The 21,154-nt window shown below is 54.4% G+C and overlaps 1 protein-coding gene across 2 annotated transcripts; it reads right to left on the bottom strand.

Annotated features, from left to right (window-relative positions):
* Positions 1 to 963: 963 nt before the first annotated feature.
* Positions 964 to 19,296, bottom strand: ASB1 (ankyrin repeat and SOCS box containing 1). Of its 2 annotated transcripts, XM_074315977.2 has the most exons (5): positions 18,950 to 19,294; positions 16,587 to 16,728; positions 14,197 to 14,499; positions 7,063 to 7,448; positions 964 to 5,811 (listed from the first exon to the last, which is right to left on the bottom strand). In XM_074315977.2, exons 1-5 carry the CDS (start codon positions 18,996 to 18,998, stop codon positions 5,684 to 5,686), a joined length of 1,008 nt encoding a protein of 335 aa, XP_074172078.1. In that variant the 5' UTR covers positions 18,999 to 19,294; the 3' UTR covers positions 964 to 5,683. The 2 variants fall into 2 exon arrangements, with proteins under 2 accessions (XP_074172078.1, XP_074172087.1); XM_074315986.2 differs by lacking the exon at positions 14,197 to 14,499 and having other exon boundaries at positions 18,950 to 19,296.
* Between the last annotated feature and the right edge of the window lie 1,858 nt (positions 19,297 to 21,154).

Raw genomic sequence — 21,154 nt, 5'->3', positions numbered from 1 at the left:
CTGAAGCCCTTCCCACGCCGGCTCACACACAGGCTTTTCTCCAGCATGGACTCTGGTGTTGAGTGAGGCCGGAGCTGTGACTGGAGAATTACCCCCACTCCCCATGCTCGGACCTTCCTCCTGCGTGGCCGCTGACAGCTCCCGCACCTCTGCTGTCCTCCCAGTGGGGAAGGTCCCCCACCGTGAGCGGTCCGGAGGAAGCTGGCGCGGGTGGGGAGCCAATCCCCCAGCACTAAGGGCTGCTCTGCCACGCGGCCTGTGGAGGCCGCCCTCGCCCCTCTGCAGGGTTTCTCATCTTCTGGTCTTACCTGTCAGGCTGGCGAGACTCCCCGAGAAGTCTTCCTGCTTTGCTTCCTGCCCGGGGGAGACGAGCCCGATTACTAAGCTGAGGACCCCACTACACACTGGAGGTGGGAAGGGGAGCCCAGCACAGCTCCTTTGGTCTCCCACTGGCCCGGGACATGGGGCGAGTGGAGCCCGCGTCCTAAACAGGCTTCCAGCCCCTTGGAGAGGTGCCTGACTGTGGGAGCTGTGACAAAAGCACACACGTTTGCGGTTCTCCCTCACAACGCCATCTTCTCGGGTGTTCTGAAGTCAGTTACCGCTCATCGGTTTTCTTGAGAAGTTCTAAAATTTCGTTGCTATTTCTAGTCATTCTAGTGGATGTAAGCTTTTTTAAATAATAAAAATTCACTGTCATTTTCATGGCATTTCAGGAAAGAGCGATGGAAAGCAGCCACATCTGGTTATAGAGAAGACCGGGAAATGAGGGCTACTGCGGGCTCCATCATCCTAGATGGAGACCATGGACACTGAGGGAACGCCAGTCATCTCCACCACGCCACTGTAGCTGTGGGGCAGAGAGCAAGGCCACCTTCTCAGCAGCAGGAACGGGGAGGTAAGGGTGTGAGGAACGAAGGAAATATCTGAAACAGCAGACACAGAGACAGGCTACGGAGTCACTGAGAGATAAATAAATGTCTTTATTTAGCTCATTCATTCCTGGGTTCACCCCCAAGCTTCACACCTCACCCTCCCATTTCGAAATAAGTCACATATAACAAGGGCCTGGAAACACGGCTCTTCCCACAGTCCCCACCCCACCCCCAGAGTGCTGCAGGGACAATGTCATCTCGCTTTCAAATACTTTCAGGGACACACTCTCTTCTAACCAAACACCCACTAAGACAAACAGGCCCGTGGGGCCGTTGACGCCTGTGCCACCCTGGTGCCTCCCCAGAGCGCAGGGCCCCACAGAGCAGCTCCAAACTCCTGCGTGACACACCCTTCTCCCCAACTCCTCAGACACAGTCCAGAGCGCAGGTAGCTTCCACCTGAAACGTACACCCATCGACGCCACATGACCGACTCTCCACCCATTGAGACCGAGGGCCCCAGAATTAAGGCGTGTGGGAGGGGTTATGGGAATAAGCATCTGTTAAAGTTACAGTCAGTATCAAAAGTGTCCATCGTGCCTTTGAAGGAGCAAGAACAGTGGGTCCCAGCCACGCTCGTTACCAGAGCAGGCGCAGCTGCGGGTCTGTGGTGAGCGTGTCCAGGCACAGACCCAGTGCGTGTCACACCTTGTGTGCCAACCCCCCGCAGGCTCCATCGCAGCAGCCAACGGGGGCTTTACACACACGAGAGCTGCGTGACACTTGTCACACTCAAAGCGGATTGTGCACATTCGTAGATTACTCTGAAATCAAAGCGACTTTAAAAAGAAAAGGACGCCATGCATTCCAGACACTGAGCAATGACATCTGAAGGCAACGGAAGTCCCCCCTTGTCCCCAGCGCACGTCTCCATCCCGCTACCTGCCCAGAATGTATGGCAGATATCCCACACATCACAGCACTTCAAAATCGGCCCGTCCCTCCCGGGGAATTTCCCTAGGACAGAAAGCCGCTAACGATTCACGCACACACCTTAGTTACTGTATTCAACACCAAGGGTGCCAGGGGGCAGGGGGTGAGGGGTGAGGCCTCAGTGAGCCAGGGAAAGAAAGCAGGTCACGAGGCCAACGGAGGCACTTGCAGGAGGGAGAGCCGAGTGGGCGGGGATCCAGGTCACTCAGCATGGTCAGAGTGCCTGGTAGGTGGCAAGGGGACAGAAGCAGAGGCCGCAGCCCACGCCAGAAAACCCACCACGAACGCCATCAGCGACATTCAGGGGCCAAGTCCCAAGGTCACAGGCTCTTCCAGCACCATCATGGATCAAGTGCATAGCCACCGAGAAGGGGGACAGCAGTCACAGCAAAGCCGGTTACATGTCCCAGGGCCTGCTCAAGTACAAAGTGCTTTCACATACATTCTGTGTGTGCTCCCACGAGCCCCGTGGGAAAGGCACGGCCGGAGCCCGCCCGGCTGTTACCGGGACCTGCCCAAGGCCACACGCCAGGCAGCAGGCGGCAAAGCACAGCCAGAGCGCTTCTCTCTAAGGCTCGCTCTCCTCCACTCTGTCCCGTGCTCGCTGCCTGGCCCTCTTCCTACTTCTGCACGAACCTTTTATTTGAAGGCTCAATCCAAGGAAGACGGAAAAAAAAACACTTAAAATGATGGCGCTCAGGCCTGATAACAGAAACAAGTCAATATTAGGAAACTGCTCACTGTCCTTTCCTTTTCCAATTACCTAAAACGGACCCAAGTTCAAAGCAAAACATCAGACTAAAGCATCGCTGCCTTAAACCCTTTTCTGGAACAAGACGGTATAAATAAATAAATAAATAAATAAACACATAAATACATAAATGCCATAAATAATATGAAAAGGCACACCCATGTGACATGGTCAGGTTTGGGAAACACATTCAAAACCCACAACCAGGACGCCAAAGCTGAGCTCTCGGAGGGGACAGCACTCTGCCCCACCCCCTCGGCCTGGGCCAAGTGTCCACAGCAGCCACGGCCCAGATGCAGGGCTGTGCTCAATAGCCAGCAGGTGCCTGGGAATGGCAACAGTCAGGACACACCAGGGACAGGCTGGGAACATGCGGGCTCCTTCCCATGGGTCCACCATGCCCCTCCCTGGGGAAGTCTCAGGGACAGCCAGCTGCAGCCCCAGCAGGTTACACATCTCCTTGCTTCCTGGGACATGGTGCTCCGGGGCTTAGGGACACGATTTCATAAAGTGCTCTGATTTCAGGAGAGACTCACTCTTTCCTACTCTGTATGGGATCCTCACCAACAAAAGAGAGCTTGCGTAAAGTGTGTGTCACGCAAACCAGCAAGAAGGCCCTAAGAGCTACCGGTCTGCACTGCCTTCAGACTCACCGCTGGCAGCTGTGACGCTGCAGACAGGCTGAACCTCTCGTCCTGGATGGTGACAGCATTGCTGACCACTGGCAAAGGGAGCTGCCCTGCCGGGAAGGGAGCTAAGGCCCCGCTCGCACAGCACACTGAGCCGAGGGCCTGCCCTCAGCTCAGACCCCTCCCAGACCCGGGAAAGGCAGCTCAATGCCCAGAACTTGCTTCAGTGGGCAAATGAGCCTGATGTCCCCTGTGGCCCCCGTGCTGGGCCCTGGCCCCGTGCAGCCCGAAGGTCATGCTCACATGTCGGGGCTCCTGCACCAGCAGCACCCCAGGCGCTGCTTTCCAGAAGATCCAGAAGGCAGGGCCGACTCAGAGCACTGCACATCTGCATGACTCAGCTGGGCCACCAGGACAGCACGAGGGGACTCAGAGCTGGGAGAGCTGAGAAGGGGAGCTAACCACCCACCCGACACCTCTCTTAATCCTACCAAGGAGGTGACGAGCCATGCTCACCCACGTGCCGTGACATGACGTCCCCTCCGGGGGCCCCGTCCACCCATGGGCAGCCCACCCAGTACCCAGGCGGAGCCCTAGCTCCCCAGCTCCTGCCGCAGCCACGGCCCAGTTGTGGTCCTGGCCCCACAATGAACACAGCTCACCCTGCTCCTGGGCTGACGCCCTGACTGCATGGCCTTCACCAGTCGCCCACCACCCACAGCTTTTGTCCTGTCAGAAGGCTCTCCTGACGGCACTGCCAGAGCCCCAACTCTGGAGGAGCCCAGCCAACCAGGCTCCGGCCCTTCCGGAGCTGCACGCAGCCCAGTGCCAGGCCTCGGGAGCCGCCCCATTTACCCCACAGCCAGAGCTCGTAACTGGGGAGAGACTCCACCGACTGTAGCTCCCTTCTGAGTCATCTGATGACGTCCCCCCTCAGACCCAGTCGTGAGACACAGGTCAGCGTGGCTTCCCAGCACAGAGCCCACCATGACACGAGGTTTACAATTCTGTCCTCAGGCCACAGAAGACAACGACCAGAACTGCCTGTCTGGTCAGCTAAGACACATGAGGACGTTAACAATGAAATAAACCCATACCATCAGTTACATTGTTACAAATTCCATTTCTCTTATTACAGAAAATCTAAACCCAGATTTGAAATCTGCTCAGGTCTGAACACTCTGAAGGTTAAACCATCCTGTCTCCACACGTGTCACCAGAACGGTTTCCCCGGAAGCGGCAGCGCCCAGAGTGCCCCCCAAGGCGGCACCGCCCGCCGGGTGACAGTGAGCCCTGGCCACAGCCCCGGACATCACACGATCTCCCGCTCAGCCCTGTCCCCTCCCAGCAGCCTCGCAGGCCAGGGATGACCTCTGACCTCACTGCTAGCCACTTTCCTGGCTTCGAGGAGCAACTACCAAGATACAAGGCCCAAAACATGAAGCGCAGTCGCCCAGCCGCCCGAGGCACTGTCCCCTGGGCACCGAGCAACGGCCAGCCTGGCCCATCCAGAGGACGCGTGAGTCCCACCTCCTGGCACGCGTGGGGCGCAGAAGAGAGCGCCGCAGGTCTCGCCTGTGAGAACTGGCAGTGAACGCTGTGGGGCAGTCCTGGGTCCAAATGTCGGCAGTCGGTCACTGGTGCGTCCGGTGTGACCTCCTAAAGGCAGTGACTGTCCGGAAACTCCCGAGTGGAGTGGCAGAGAACTCACGGGACCTGGGCATGGGGCTGGCAGAGCTGGGTATCAAAACAGCAGGGCGCTGTGGAACTCAGTGTTACCGTGTCAGACTGACGCTGAGACAACACAGCCAACCCATGCGGCCAGGAAAGCATCCTCAAATAAAGACAATTCACATGACACTCCCACCACAAGGAGAGAAGGCTGAACTGGCAAGGAAGCGGTGTGTATGACAAATGCCACATGTCAACCCCAGGAGCCGGGGAAAAAACTAGCAAGCTCATGAACAGCGTTTCTGTACTCCACTTTTTTACCAAAACTCCCTTTTCTTTTAAGTATTCGAAGGCTTGACTCAAATAATTAAATTGAGAAGTAAAACTATAAACAGAAGCACAGTTCTAGAAAGTGCTAGACTTCCCTGCTGGGAATCTCAGCAGGCCTCCGACCTCAGCCCGTGCTTGCACTCACGGCCAGGCCCGTTGCATTAATGTGCACTGAGAAAATCCCAAACGGAGAGAGTGAGGAAGGACAAGGTGAAGTTCTGCATGAGCCTCTCAGCTGGTAAGGACCCCAGCACTGTCCAGTGCCCCAAGTACCTGAGATGGGATCACAGTCCATGAGGACAAGCCCTTGCCGCTGATTTACCGACAGCCAGACGGGGTCCAGTCAGCACAGGTGTGGTGACGGGACACGTCGGCCCAGCTCCCGCCACCAGCACCTCCTCTTCACCGCCGCCGACCCTGCACGTGGCTTCTCTCTACTCGTACAGCAGGAACTTCTTGATGGGGTCCGGCAGCGGCAGCGAGGGGATCAGATGGAGCCGGTATTTGCCAAGAGCTCTTCTCACGGCCACGCGGCACAGACTCAGCAAGGCCCTGGGGACACCTGGAACGCGTGGGAAGAAGGGACATGGAGAAGGAGGTGAACGCCTTCCCTACTCAGGCCCGAAGGCGGCTGTGGCGGACAGAACCCTGCACACACACCACTGCCATCGTCCCAATTCTGGAGCCAAGACAGCAGGCGAGGAAGGCCTTGTTATCCGCTTGGTCCGCCCGTGGAAGGAGCAAAACGCTCATGACCTGGGGCACCTGCTCAGTGTGACAGCAGCCCCTCGACTGTTTAATTCCCTAGCCAGAGAATTAGGAGTGACCCCGAAAGCCCCTGCAGGTATGAAAGACTGCCTCCTGCCCTCTGTCAGCGTCTTCTCTCGGTCAATCCCAGAAGCCCCCGTGGGTCTGGGAGAGACGGGTGGAGCAATACATGAGGAGGGCAGGTGACAAATTTGCTTTGGATCAGAACAGCCTCGCCGCGTCTCTGCCTCACGAAACAAGCATGAACATGGGCAACTTCATTGTATCAGTCTGGCTCCACCCAACCACTAACCAGCTCTTCTGGGGAAGGCTCGACAGGAGCCATGTTTTAATGGCTGGTCCAGAGAAATCCAACAACAAAAACACAAGAGACTGAAGTTCTCTGAGAGGTAAGGGTTCAGCAAGAGGTTGTCAGTGCTGCTGCAGTGAAGACCCCCAGGGAACAGGGCATGTCACAGGCACACCGCCGCCTGCAGAGGGCGCACAAGAGCAAGTCCTGAGTGGGAGGGAGCCTCTGACTGACAAGACCAAGCCCCATAACTGCAGACCCTCTGCTTGCCTGACACGTGATTGATTCATTGGCAAAATCTTTCTTCACAAATAAACAAACTATGGACTTTATTCCAACAAAAATTAGACTTAACACACAATCCAAGATAATGGTATCGCACGACCCCAAACGAAAGAAAAGGGGTTGGAAAGTTCTAGAGGATAGGCTCACAATTCGTTGTAAGGTAAACACTTAAAACTAAATATAAGCAAAAGAATTTGGGGTCACAAAGCAGAGCAAGGGGGTAAACAGAATGTAATTCTAGGAGCTGTGAGGACATGTGCTATTATGGGTTTCCTGGTACCAACGCTTGGTGTCCAGGAATTTTAAAAGAGAAGACAGATCTGGAAGACCATTCTGGAAAACCCCTTGCTCTAACTGAAGATGGCGCCCGTGTGCCTAGTCGGAGGGTTTTATCTTTTTTAATTGGAATAACTTGGTTCATTCAGTTGAGCTGAGCAAACGACAAGCCAGAGCTGCACACAGACCACTTACTTCTGGCTTCTCTGAAGACCTGCAGGGCCTCGGGGTCCACCTTCCTTCTGCCTCTGGACTCTGGGCCCAGGGACTCCCACTTCACCAGGTTCACGTTCGCGCCAAACTCCACGAGCAGGCTCACGAAGGCCGCCTCACAGCCATGACGCAGGACAGCATCCAGGACGCAGCCGGGGGAGCCCCTGTAGAAGCCCTGCGTGTTGACAGGGCCGTTGCAGTTGAAGTCGGGGTTCGCCCCCGCCTGGAGGAGCAGCCTAAAGCACTGCAGGTTGTGGTAGGCGGCGCTGATGTACAGGGGGCAGACCACCAGGGAGGTGAGGCGCCGCGAGAACGGGGGCTGGATGTCCGGCGTCATGTGGTGGTTGACGTCGACGTCTGCGCCGTACCTACAGGGAGACACAGGGACGGTCAGACGTGTGGGGGCCTGATGGCACCCCCGGGTGCCCACAACGCCCTGGGTATGGGGAGCCACAGATCACCACGGTCTCAGAACCTCCAGCTGGTTAACCTGTAATCCACGCACAAAATTCCTAAAGGAATTCTTTCACACCTTTAAACACCTGCTAATCCCACGGCTACTTAAACAATTAAAGGAAGGAAAACTTCCCAATTCACCTTATGAAATCAGTAATCCCAAAACCTGACAAAGGCCACACCATAAAGAAAAACTACCAATGCGTTTCACTTCTGAGTATCAACTTCAGTAAAATGTTAGCAAAGAGAATTCAAAAACATTAAGAAAGCAGTACGTCATGAGCTCAGGAGGGCTATTCCAAGAACACAAGGATAGTTCCGATATTAGAAACTCTAGTAACGTAATCCATCACATTCACAGAGTTAAGGGGAAAATCATGATTATCTCTACAGATGCAAAAAAGGCGTATGAGAAAACTCCACACGTATGCATGTTTAACAATCCTCAATAAAAGAGAAAGTGGCACCCATGTCCTTAACATGATACAAAATATTTCCTCAACCAGAGGCAGCATATTACCTCACGGGGAAACGCTAGCAGCTTTCTTACTAAATTAGCCAGGAGCAAGACACGCACCCCCACATTCTTGCCCACTATTTTAAAGGTACTAGTGCGATTGAACAAGAGAGAGAATTAGCTGATTAAGATCGGAAAGGAAGGGATAAAACTTCCTATTATAGGATATGACTATGTCTGGAAAGCCCTAAATAATGAATGAAAATACAACTAACAAGCCATGAATGTATTCAAGTGGCAAGCTGTAAAACCAACAGCCTTCATATATACAAACAAAAACAAGTTCAAAGATAAAATGGGAAAGACCTCACTTTTGGTAGCAAAACAAATTTTAAAGTGAGATAGCTAAACACAAACTTAAAAGTAAATGTCCAAAGTTTGCCTGAGGAAAACTATAAAGTTAACCCTTGAACAACATGTGTTTGCACTGCGTGGTCCACGCACACACGGGTTGTCTTCAGTGTACACTTGGATCTCCACATCCCCAGCTTCGCATCTGCAGATTCAATCCACCGAGGTTTGGAAACGGTGTTTCCGACCCATGGGTGGGACCCTCAGCTGGGAGGGTCGGCTGTTCTAGGCCGTTCTATACACGGGGCTTGAGCACCCACGGATTTGGTATCTGCAGGGATCCTGGAAGCAACCCTCAGAGACACCAAGGGACGACTACAGTTAAGTTCTGGGGATCCAAAAGTTACATGTGCATTTTCGACTGCACAGAGGTTAGCACCCCTTACCCCAGGGTTGTTCAAATGTCAACTGTACTCTGATTTATAGATTTGACTTTGGTACCATGTAAATATATGTTGTAAAACAAATTAAATAAACAGCAATCCCTAAAAACTGAAAGCAAAATGCAGCCCTTTAGCCCAGCTGGGTACCGAGTCTGTGCCATCGGGTACACCTAACAGGCCACTCCTCCCAGCGTCAGACCCACCTGGAAGGACACACAGCTGGCCAGCAGGGCCCTGGAGGGGGGGGGGACTCACGCAGTCCCTGAGCTAATCCCATGCTGCTGTCTGGCTCCTCTCACCTGCAGTGACAGCCCACATGTGAGGAAACGAATCTCACATGGGGCATGTACAGGTGTCACCTGACCTGGAACCTTCATTCTGACCAGAGCCAATCTCTCAATGACTCCACAGGCACAGCCTTCAGGTCCCCACGAGGGACTGGTCCTTGTCACTGTACTCAGGGATACCCAAACCCACGACTTTCTGTTGGACATTTAGAGTTGTCCCAAGCCAAGCAAACTACTGACCTAGAGTAAAAAGGGTGATTTTACTCTAAGAAGGGCCGGCTGCCCATAGCACGGAGGGAGACCGGGCTCGGTGTCAGCGCCGTGGGAAAAGAAGGGGGGCCTGCCAGGAAGCTGCCTGGAGGGGGCGTTAGAGCACGTGTGGGAGCGGCCAGCAGGACAGGAGGCTGGTGCACATGGGGTCTGGCAAAGTAAGAGGTACGTTCTGGGTGAGGACCCAGGTCTCTCAGTGATGGAAAAGAGAAGAAAGAGGAAGCTTGGAAAGAAAAGCAGGATGCAGCCTGGGGTGCTGGCTGGACAGAGGCCCGGGGCGAATCTGTAACCCTCGCCGCATGCAGATGCAGGACCGCACGCAGGTGCAGGACCGCACGCAGGTGCAGGACCGCACGCAGGTGCAGGACCGCACGCAGGTGCAGGACCGCACGCAGGTGCAGGACCGCACGCAGGTGCAGGACCGCACGCAGGTGCAGGACCGCACGCAGGTGCAGGACCGCACGCAGGTGCAGGACCGCACGCAGGTGCAGGACCGCACGCAGGTGCAGGACCGCACGCAGGTGCAGGACCGCACGCAGGTGCAGGACCGCACGCAGGTGCAGGACCGCACGCAGGTGCAGGACCGCACGCAGGTGCAGGACCGCACGCAGGTGCAGGACCGCACGCAGGTGCAGGACCGCAGGCCCGCGTGGACGTCACCCGAGCTGTCCCGGAGGAGGGGCTGCAGACACACCCACCGCGGTGAGTGCTCCTCGTGCCCGGGCTACGCTCCTGAACACATTCTCCACTCAGAACCAGGCCTCCTTGGAGAAATGACTGACTCCAGGCCCAACACGGGGAAGCACAAGAGGAGCCTAGAAGGTCTTGATGTATGAGACAGTGAGGAACTGCTGGAAGATAGATGGGGATGTGTCAAAGACGGAGCTGGCTTAGGGGCTTCCCCACAGCCAAAGCGGAGACAATCTGAGCGGCAAAATAAGTAACAATGATATGATTAAATAATAACATCGGATAATACAGAAAACCAAGACTCTAACATAAATAAATGAACAAACTAAACATATGATAAGGAATAGGATACGTGTTTGCAAAGTACCTCTCCACAAAATACTAATTACAGAGGGAAGGCCTAACTTCACACTGGAGACTCCTGGCAGACGCCAGCCCCCTTCACCAAAGCATTGGAGAACATCAGCAGTTATGGGAGCCACTGAAATCACGAGCGACCTCGCGGGACATGCCGAGAAGAGCACGGCCTCGCTCCTGAGACTCCTGCCCCGCACACGTTACCTGGCTCAGACTCGCTGGCCTGAGCTGCCAGGGCCCTGGACAGTCCTGCAGTAGCTCCCCGGCTTCGTCATCGCACCTCTCGTTTGAATTAGGGAAGGGCGAACTGCAGGCAGTACTGCTGACGGGCCGGGGCAGAGAGCAGCACCGTTTTCCAGCTTTCATAACAAAGGCCGGCCCATGTCATGGCCATCGCGCTTTATCATCTGTCTTTTCAGCACTATTCCGAGTGTCCAAGGGAGCGTCCCTCTAGAACCAGCACTGCTGCTGTCGGGTAGCACAGGCCTGGGAAGGGAGGGGACAGTACGCAGACCCATATGCTCACGTGACAGTCAGCTTCCCCACTGACACCGTGTAGCAAACATCACCCTACTCCAAGATAGCCTACGAGTGACAAGAGAAACATTCCAGAACACGTACCAAAACAGGCAGAAACTGTGTTTCATTTCACACACCCAACCAATTAAGAAAAGGAGAACTAGGTTTCACCCAGTGATTTTATTTCCCCTCCTCATTCTTAGAGGTTTATATTCCAAAATGTTTGTAATTTTGGGCAATATGACAATCTAGTGTTAGCTGAGCTGTGGGAAAGACAGCCCTGCATCCACTCATAAAAATATACTGGATGGGATCCAGTTAATTTTAATCCTGAATATTTTCCAAAATTCCCCTACTGCTTTTAATATCACTGGCAAGGAACCACGGGGACAACTCAATAAATCAATATAACTTTTGCACATAGAGAAATACCAATCCTTACCTTTTTTAAAAAAAATACCAGCAATATATATCAAGGGAATTTACAAGTAACAAAACAGGTTTACTTGTAGAGGGATAGCAAATTGCGACCGTGACAGAAGCAAGCCCTGCCTGCGAGGGAAAACTACAGGGGAAGCGGGAGTTGCATTTAGACGGTGTTTAGGTTGTGTTATCGGTTCAGTAATTAACCATGTCCCTCCTATTTCCAAGTCAATTATCAGATAATTTGGAAAAGAGGAATAATCCACGTTCATGGTACCGCACTGTAAAAGTCAAGTCCCGTGCTCCAGTGAGGGAACGAGATGCCTTAACAACCTTTGCTCAAGAAGGGCATCTGTGTCCGTACCTCTGGAAGTCAAGCCTGCAGTTAATTCAAAGCAGTTGTGCACCATGAACTGATTGAAATGCCCAGAGGGGTTTCTGGAACCGAGATGAAATTTCACCGATTGATCCCACTCAAAAACATTTCCAAATGAATGACTTACATTCTCCAAGATGCAAAACTATGGGCTGAGGTGGATTCAATTATCAGGCCTTACGGAGAAGAGGAAAGCACCACGGCTTGTTATCACTCTTTACTGTAACAGCCACCCCACCCTCTCTATCTTTCCAAAAGCCAGTTTCAGAGCCAGTTAGTACAGAAAAGCTTTTGCCAGAGTAAGTATGTTCTCAGCGCCGAGTTTAAACACCATGTTCTGTGCCGGGCAGGGGCAGTGCCAGGTCCGCTCCTCAGCACCAGCCCACGGCTCCGACACACAGAGCCTTTCCCTAATCCTCTTCAACACTGAGAACAGGGGACCGAAATGACACTGCATCCGCCACAGAAGGAGCTGCCTCCAGAGTAAGGGAGGGAGGAAGCATCTGTGTTAGAAAGAAGTCACTGGAGACACGGAAAATGAGAATGCATCTGGTTGAAATGAGAAGAAAGGTAACCATCAGTATGGTTAAAACAATACCATAAGCCATCTAATAAGAGAAAGGGAAAGCAAAGAAAACAGAGATCATGGAACAAAGAGATCAAATAAAGGAACAGTCAAAAAACAGAAAGGTAACAGACAGCTACAGCACTAATGGTAACTATTAAAAACAAACAAGGCCAGACAGTCAAATACTAAAGGTGAGCACACAAAAAGTTACTTAAACCCACGAAAATGAAAACTAGTTACGAATGCTGTGTAAACAAGCCTCCAATAAAACCAACAAACTTTTCATTCAAAAAAATCAGTTTGTTTTGATAACGAGCATAATCAAAAAGAACTTTTATGAGCTCAATTAGCATCAAAATATAGGAAGCAAAAACTACTAGAAATATAAGGGGAAACTGACAAATCACAACAGTGATTAGAGACTAACAGAGTTGCCTGAATTTTGGGCAGATCCAATGGTTAAAAACATATAAAAAGGGGCCCGACCCAGTGGCTCAGGCGGTTGGAGCTCTGTGCTCCTAACGCCGAAGGCTGCCGGTTCAATTCCCAAATGGGCCAGTGGGCTCTCAACCACAAGGTTGCCAGTTCAATTCCTCGAGTCCCGCAAGGGATGGTGGGCTCTGCCCCCTGCAACTAAGATGGAACACGGCACCTTGAGCTGAGCTGCTGCTAAGCTCCCAGACGGCTCAGTTGGATGGAGCGCATCCTCTCAACCACAAGGTTGCCGGTTTCAACTCCCACAAGGGACGGTGGTCTGCGCCCCCCGCAACTAACAACGGCAACTGGACCTGGAGCTGAGCTGCGCCCTCCACAACTAAGACTGAAAGGACAACAACTTGACTTGGAAAAAGGCCTGGAAGTACACACTGTTCCCCAATAAAGTCCTGTTCCCCTTCCCCAATAAAAAAATAAAAAATAAAAATATCTTTAAAAAAAAAAGCAGAGAGACTCGGAATAACACAGCTGAGACTGCCATACTGACTGTACTGTGCAAATGAAACACCCACAGCCATAGACTGTTGTATCCACAACAATGAAGTCTGATGTTAAAAAAGTAATTAAAAGGTGGCCGGATGGCTCAGTTGGTTAGAGTGCGAGCTCTTAACAGAGTTGCTGGTTCGATTCCCCCATGGGCCAGTGAGCTGTGCCCTCCACAACTAGATTGAAGACAATGAGCTGCTGCTGAGCTGCTGGAGGGGCGGCCGGATGGCTCAGTTGGTTAGAGCACAAGGTCTCAGCAACAAGGTTGCTGGTTCAATTCCCACACGGGGTGGTGGGCTGCGCCCCCTACAACTAAGACTGAAAACGGTGACTTGGAGCTGAGCTGCACCCTCCACAACTAGATTGGAGGACAACAACTTGGAGCTGATGGGCCCTGGAGAAACACACTGTTCCTCAATATTTTCCAATAAAATTTTTTTAAAAAGTAATTAAAAAAATAAACTCAAAGAATCCCCAAAACAGAAATCAGATGGTCCTTATTATCTGAGCACAATATAATAAATTAGAAGTCCACAGACGTTTTTATTAAAACGTTGTCCATAAGAACAAAGAGGAAATCAACTTCAGTTATACTATTTAAAAATGAAGAAAAAGCTTAGTGGATGTGGCCAAAGCTATAAGCAAAGGTAAATTAACAACCTTGAATGTTTACATTATTAATCAAGAAAAAATGAAAAAGCATTCAATTCAAAAAGTCAGGGAGAAAATAAAGGAAAATAGAAAAAAAGATAAAAATAGGAATTAATTAGTAGGAAAAATAAGAAAACTGATCAAGCTAAGAAGTAGCTCTTTAAAAAGACTAAACAGAACATCCTCTAACAAGGCTAATTTTAGAGCGAGAGGAAAGCAAACAGGGAAGCCAGGGAGAGAAGGTGGCTGCAGGCCGAGCAGACGCAGCGGGTCCCCGCAGTACTGACCTGATGAGGGCCTTCAGTATGTCGGCCCTGCCCACACGAGACGCGTGGTAAACCGGGGTGCTCCGGTGGTGCCGGCTTCCGTTGGGGTCGGCGCCGGCCTCCAGGAGGATCTGGGCGCTCTCCAGGTGTCCGTTGACCACGGCCACGTACAGGGCCGTCTGTCCCTTCACGTCCACCAGGTCCACCTCGGCGCCCTTCCGGATGAGGAAGTCCACGCAGTTGCCGTGACCTGCAGTGGCTGCGATGCGCAGGGGCGTGCAGGGCAGCCAGCCGCAGCACCACACGGACTTCTCGTTGATGCGGCTAAGAGAGAGCACAGGGCAGCCAGGCGCTGGGGGCGGCTCCACCGCCGAGCGCTGCTCCGCCCCCCCCACTCCGAGACCCCGAGACAGAGGGCAGGCTCCTGAGACAGTCACCCTTCCTTCAGTGACGCTCCTGCGGGGGTTCTGGTGTGTGAAACGCCGTCACAAACTCGCTCTGCTGGATCTGTGCGTGTGGCAGCACAGGAATGAAGAGCCCACCTTACAGAGGAAGACACGCCACTCACGGGTTGGGCACTAGCGCTGAGATCTCGGGGTTCCTGACTCGCTGGCCAAAGCTCTCTGCTCCACCCCGCAGGGAGTGCCTGCCTAGGGAGGCACTGGGGGGGGGGGGGGGGGCAGGTCAGTGCACTCACTGGGGTGGGGCCAGGGCTCTAGGCCCCTCCCCACCAGCTACCACCTCTGAAGGCTGAGGCTGGAGGGCTCTCTAGGCCTCAGTAACCTCCCTGGGACAAGGTGCCACTGTGGTCCCTCTGATCTGACACAGCACCAGTGACAGTCTGCAGGGATCACTACGGCCGCTAAGCAGAGAGAAACTGTCCAGACTCAGCTCCCATCAAAAGGGACAATCAGACCACGACTACCTGTCAAGAAATGCCATGGCCATGCAGTCCCCTGACCCACCAAGCCACCAACCGAGGCACAGTTCACCTCAGGCTCCCAAAGCAGCTCTGCACAAAGCTCGGGAATCCAGACCACAGAAGCAGTGACCCAGAAATATTAGTGGGTCAGGGGTTCCTCCTTCATTTGTGAACTAGCTTCACTGGCCAAGGAGGCCAGGGAATGCTCCAAGGACTCATCACCAAAGAAATATGTAGCAACAAAACAAATACCGTCAAAAAACAGGACAGGCCCTGAATTGAGTATAAAAAGAAAGAAAAAAGTACTTGGAAAAGCAATGTGAAAATACTTGGTCGAAGACAGCTGAATTCTAATTTATTCTGTTTTTATTCTATTGTTATATCCACAAATTTCAGGTTTTCTCTGGGCTTGGGTCATTCACATTAACTACTACTGTATAATCCATCTAATGTCTTTGTGTGACAATCCTTTCTGGATATCTGTAGCTTCTCTTTTTATTTTAATACTGATACCTGTTCTGATGGAATAATGATAAGACATTAGAAGGAAAAAAAGAAGAAACCCATTTCTATACTGTTGGAAATCCTTCTCGGGGGAACTACCCACAGAAGGTGGTATTAGCGTGTCTTCTACCCACTCCCTGCCATCCTAGCCCTCAGAGGGAAGCAGAAACACGAAAAAAGCATGGAGGAGTTTCTGGCAGCAGGTGAGTTTGAATCTAGTTGGGGCTCCAGTCTTAGACACACATGCAATCGGAGAACACCCAGAGAGAACACCTGCTCTCCCAGGTGTCCCAGGTGAGGACAGGTAACAGCCAGGCCCTGTGCCTATAAAGGAAGGGCCTGAGCTAATTTGGAGGAACCAGCAGGATCTGGCAGAGGGCAACAGGCAGGGCCAAACCATCCACAAAGGGAGCAAGAGACTGAGCACCCGGCATTTGCCTGGCTGAGGAGACAGCTGTCCCCAGACCCTGGCAGCTGACGACTGAGGGCCTGAGAAGCCACAGAGCAGAGTACAGCAGGAATGATGTACAGCTAAGGCACATCGGGACGTCCAGACACCCGGGGAGATAACCAGATGAAAATAAACAAGGAAGGCGAGTGTATGTGTACCGCTTAGGATAAAGAGCCATGAGAGACTGTCAAGGGCAGGGCCACCCACTGCTGAAGAGGGTCACAGTGCTGCCTCAGGGGTAACATCGAGGAGCTGACACCCAGAGAGGGCCAGAAGTTGCCAGAAAATATAAAGGTCAAATGACAGAGCTGGACTTGAACTCAGGTCTCCCTGCCCTCACTCTCTGGCACCTCCTACAAGCGGGACCATGCTTCCTCAGCCTCCTTTTCCCCTTGTGCTCTAACACTGCAAGGCCTCAGGCTCCTCGTCTGCAAACCAGAGTGGCACGCCTCCGTCACAGACCGTGAGCCTCAGGGGCGTGCAGAGCCCCGGGGGCCAGGCACTGGGCCAGCCCCCGACAGCGATGACACTCACCTCCGGTAGCTCTCCTCTTGCAACAGGCTCCTGAGGGTCTGGAGGTCGCCCACGTAGGCTGCGTCATGGAGCCTGGTGTCCTCACAGTGCTCCAGCGGGTGGTCACAAAACTGCTCCCTCAGCCACTCCTTCAGATTAGGACCTGCACTGAAGAGAGGGGCTCCTGTCAGCTCCGGGGAACCTTGCCACCACCAACCAAAAGGGGGCGCCAACGCAGCGACCCCTTCCTCTCTAGAAGAAATCATTCCCATGCTCCAGAAACTTCCAGAGCACAAAAAAAAAAAAACCAGAAAGTGTCCCTTAATGAAAGTAGCACATTCCTGACCTCAAAGCTGACAAGAATAAAAACATTACAAACGTTGGCAGGATGGGGGATGGCGAACCACGCCTACCTGAGAACACAGAAGACCCTGAATGAAACACGAGTTTTTCGTAAACAATTACAGACAGGATCAGGACGAAAGGAACGCAGGCTGCCTGTGTTCAAGTCCTGTGCACGCACCACACTGTCCCCACGTGACCCCGCGTGTGACCCCGCGTGTGACAGCACACCTCGCCACAGGTAGGCTCCTCCCAATGCTGGTGTTGCTTTTTATGTTCAAATCTCTTCTGAGAACCTTCTGTACACAAGGCTCAACCACAGCACAGCGGGGGTGCCGACTAGTCCCCTGGCCCTCCAGGATTAGCTAGTCCATTGGCAGAGGTCAGACACAAAGGCCACAGGCAGGTGGGCAGCAGCAGGGCTTCACACACACAGGGGTCACCGCAGCTGATCCCACAGCCAGGCCCGCAGCAGATCACCAGGCAGGCATCAAGGGCTCTGCTGGGGCCGCCACCCAAGCCCCCTTCAGTTGTTACCCTCCACAGTAGGTACCCCAGAGTTTCATCCCAAGAGTGAAAAAGTGCAAAGTGGGAGTGGGTAAGATTCAGGTGTACGGCAAGGCCCGACAGGTAAGCGGGGGTCTGGGCCTCCCTTTGCTGGCCTCATTTCCACCTACTACGGCTCGAGCTCAGTGCAGCTGTCCCTTCCCCAGCTCCAGATCCTCCCAGGTGACTTCAAGTTTGCGTTTTTCTGATCAGCTTCTCCAGCGACAACACAATTACCATGCACGGGCCTTAAGCTTTAACTGGAAATCTCTGTGCCCCTGCACTCCCAGGCCTGCAACACACTAAACGACAAGACAGTGCTGCATGGATACAGGGCTGCTGGAATGTAGGGCAGACCGAACCTTGCTTCCCCAAGACTCCTCTCCATCCTGGGAAGCAGCTGTCAGTCCTCTTTCTCCAACTGAAAACCTGTCATTCCAACCCCCACTCTCACATGAGGTGACATCCCAGACCCGAAGGTCCTGGCTGTCCCTGGGTTCAAAGTCAACAGCAACCAAAGCGCAGGATGGAGGGGCTTTGTCTGACTGGCTTTTGTTCACTGGGGTGTCTCCTAGCCCAGCAAGGTCCAGCCATACTAGGTCCTCAACCAATGTCTGCTAAATGAGTGGTTCGGTGGAGGGTGGAGGGATGGATGCAAAGTGCTACTCGACCGGTCACCAAGTCAACGCTATGTCTTAAATTACGGCACAGTAGAGAGATAGAGTAATAAACTTTTAGTTTATTTAGTAATAAACTAAAAGTTTAGTAATAAAGTAAAAGTTTATTTAGTAATAAACTTTTAGTTTATTACTAAAAACTAATACACTCTTTGGAGGGGTATCTCTCCAAAGACACAGATGAGCGTGTCAAGTCCAGAGCACATAGAAGCATTCGGGACACAGGGCAAATTGAGCCCACAGGCAGGAGGGAATCCCAACACAGGTTAAGGGGGAACCTCTCCAACACCAGCAAATAATACGCTTCCCCTGCAAATTCACATCTGCAACTAGGAATATTTCAGGCAGAAGCCCCAAGTGTGATGGCTACTTTGGGTGCTGGGCGTGAGCCTTTCTCGCTGCCTCCCCTGCCGATCGGCCAAGGGTCCCTGGACATGCTGTGTCACTGACAGCTCGCTGGGGACGGCGTCATCGCTGTCCGTGGGTGGCCTGATGCAGACACACACCTGCCCCCCGAGGAGCTGGCTTTGGGGGCTTTCCTGACCGGTACCCTCAGCGCTGCAACAGGGCCCACGTCCTATGTTTACATCTGGGGTCGTATCGGCTACCGGGCTGGCAGTTACAACGCAAGTTCCACAGGAGAAGACATGCTGCGCGAGGGCTGTTTCCGCGAAGCTGAGGAGCCGGGGACACGGAGCGGCCGGGCCGCCCCGCACAGCGAGCCGCGCGGACCCGACCCCCGGACGAGGACGCAGCCGCCCCGGCGCTCGCCCCGCGCTGCCCCACAGGCCCGCGGCCGGGCGGCTGCGCGCACGTTACCTGCGGGCCCCGGCCCGGCCCGGCCGTCGGGGCCGCCGCCCTCCGCCATGGGGTCTCCAGCCTTCGGCGGGTCCACAGCTGCACTCGGCCGCCGCCTGAGCGCCGCAGACCAGAACCAGCGCGGCCGCGACCACTTCCGGCGCCGCGAGCAGGTGGGTCGCGTCGGGGGCGCGGCTTCCGGCGGGCGCGCCCCTGCCTCACGGGCTTCTGGATCCCCGCGCGGGGCGCCGGGGCCTTGTTGCCGCCTCACTTCCCGACCTCAGGGCGAACCTGTGCTGGGGCGCTGTCACCGGCGCAGGGTGTCGGGGCGCGGCTGTCAGTCCCCCACAGGGCTGTGCGTTCTCCACAGGAGGAGCGGAGGAGTCTGGGAAAACGCGTTAACCTGGGGGCGGAGCCTTATTTGCATGGCTCTGGGCACTCGGGTTGGTCGGCCCGGCCCCGCCCACACTGGGGGCGTGGCCACCTGCCGCGAGAGTGTGGGTGGGGCCTCGGGAGGTTCGCGGTGCGGGTCTGCCTCTGACCTCGGCCTGGCTGAGCGGGCATCCCCGGGAGTGCCGGTGAGAGGAAGCTGGCGCCGGGCAGCAGCGGCCCAGCTCCACTGTGGCCCCGCGCTCAGCCGTGGGCTCGGAGCCGCCCCGGGAGAGCGTGGCTGCGAAGGTGCGGAGACTTCCAGCTCTGCTCCCGCAGCAGGCTCTGCGGGAGGGGCGCCGCGGGGCTGGGCGTGTATTACTGTGGTATTAGACGAGCGCTCCCCGAAAACCCCTTCCACGACGGCAGGAGTCGTGTCCGTGAGTTACAGCTCAGCGCCTGACACGAACGACGCACGTGTCGGATAACTTCGTGCGCACGCGCTCATTGAATCGCTGTCCAACCGTGTGTGCGGAGTTCGGGTCCTTAAGCGCGGATCGGCTGCGTCCTGCTCCCACCGGGTCAGAGAGAAGGTTTCTGCAGGAGGCGGCGGCGGAGGAGGGCCTCGGCCGGCGGCAGGGAGCGGACGCGGAGCACAGGCGGGGGCCGGGCCCGTGGGAGGAGCGGCAGCAGGACACACCGCAGGGACGCCGAGTGTGGGCGCAGCCCCACAGCCGGGATGTGACCCGCTGGCCGCTCTGGTGTTGTGACGACAGGACGAGTCTGGAGTCAGGGGAGCCCCGCAGACGGGACCTGGTGCCGGTGCTGAGACGCGCAGACTCCCGGGTGGCGCCACCCTGGCTGCAGGCCCTGCGGGGGTGTTGTTGGGGGACGGGGTTTCGTGCAGCGCTGTCTGGGTTTGATAACAGGGCGACAGCACCCTTGGCGCCCCCGAGGTGACGCCCACGTGCTGCCCGGCTGGGAGCCAGGGCGGCCCAGCCCACTGGCCTCCACCAAAGCTACACAGAAACACCTGCGAGCTTTAAAAACACGGAAGCCCGGGAACAACCCAAGTGCCCATCCGGGGGTGACGGGATCAACAGTGTGGTCTGTCTATACAATGGGATAGTATTCAGCCGTAAAAAGGAAGGACGTTCTGACACATGCTAAACACGCGCGCGCGCACACACACACACACACACACACACGACATGGATGAACTTGAGGACATTATGCTCCGTGAACTAAGCCAGTCACAGAGACAAATACTGCGGGATTCCACTCATACGAGGTTCCAAACGGAGTCAATTCACAGAGACAGAGATAGCAGGGTGGGTTCCGCGGCTGGGGAGGGCGGCTGGGAAGCTGTTTCACGGACAGAGCTTCAGTTTGGGAAGATGAGAAAGTTCTGGAGCTTGGCTGCACTACAGTCTGAATATACTTAACACTACAGCACGTTATGTTTGAAAAAGATTAAGAGGGTAACGTTTATTGTGTATATAATACTGTAATACAACAAAAAGGAAACCTGGTGCCACCCCACCCCACCCCACCCCAGAGGTCTGATGCAGTTGGTCTGGGGTGTGGCCCGGATCTGGTGATTTTGAGGCTCCCACATGATTCTAACATGAAGCCAGTTTGAGAGCCCCATCCCGCCAGCTCCTGCAGCCAGCACCTTTGCATCGAGGGTTCAGTGGCCTGAGCAGAGGTCCGGGTGCTTGCACCTGGCTCTGAGGTTGCCCTGGGGATCCTGTCTCTCCTGGAGAAGGACCAGGGGCACCAGTCGGCCCCTGGCATCCCCAGCCCCTCCTCAATGCCCACCAGCCATGGGGAGTGCTCCCACACCAACAGGTGCTG

This window comes from Rhinolophus sinicus, chromosome 17 (genome assembly GCF_057876585.1).
Source record: "Rhinolophus sinicus isolate RSI-liver-muscle chromosome 17, RSI-T2T, whole genome shotgun sequence".
Classification (NCBI taxonomy): Eukaryota; Metazoa; Chordata; class Mammalia; order Chiroptera; family Rhinolophidae; genus Rhinolophus; species Rhinolophus sinicus.
Note: the sequence above shows the minus strand (reverse complement) of the source record. Positions and strands in the feature narration are given on the sequence as shown.

Coding starts and splice junctions, on each gene's coding strand:
- ASB1 (XM_074315977.2), bottom strand. CDS start 18,998: ATGGCGGAGGGCGGCGGCCCCGACGGCCGGGCCGGGCCGGGGCCCGCA. Junction 14,500..16,586: donor CAAGAGGAGAGCTACCGGAG/GTGAGTGTCATC, acceptor GCTCTCTCTTAG/CCGCATCAACGAGAAGTCCG. Junction 5,812..7,062: donor GGTCTTCAGAGAAGCCAGAA/GTAAGTGGTCTG, acceptor CACGCGTTCCAG/GTGTCCCCAGGGCCTTGCTG.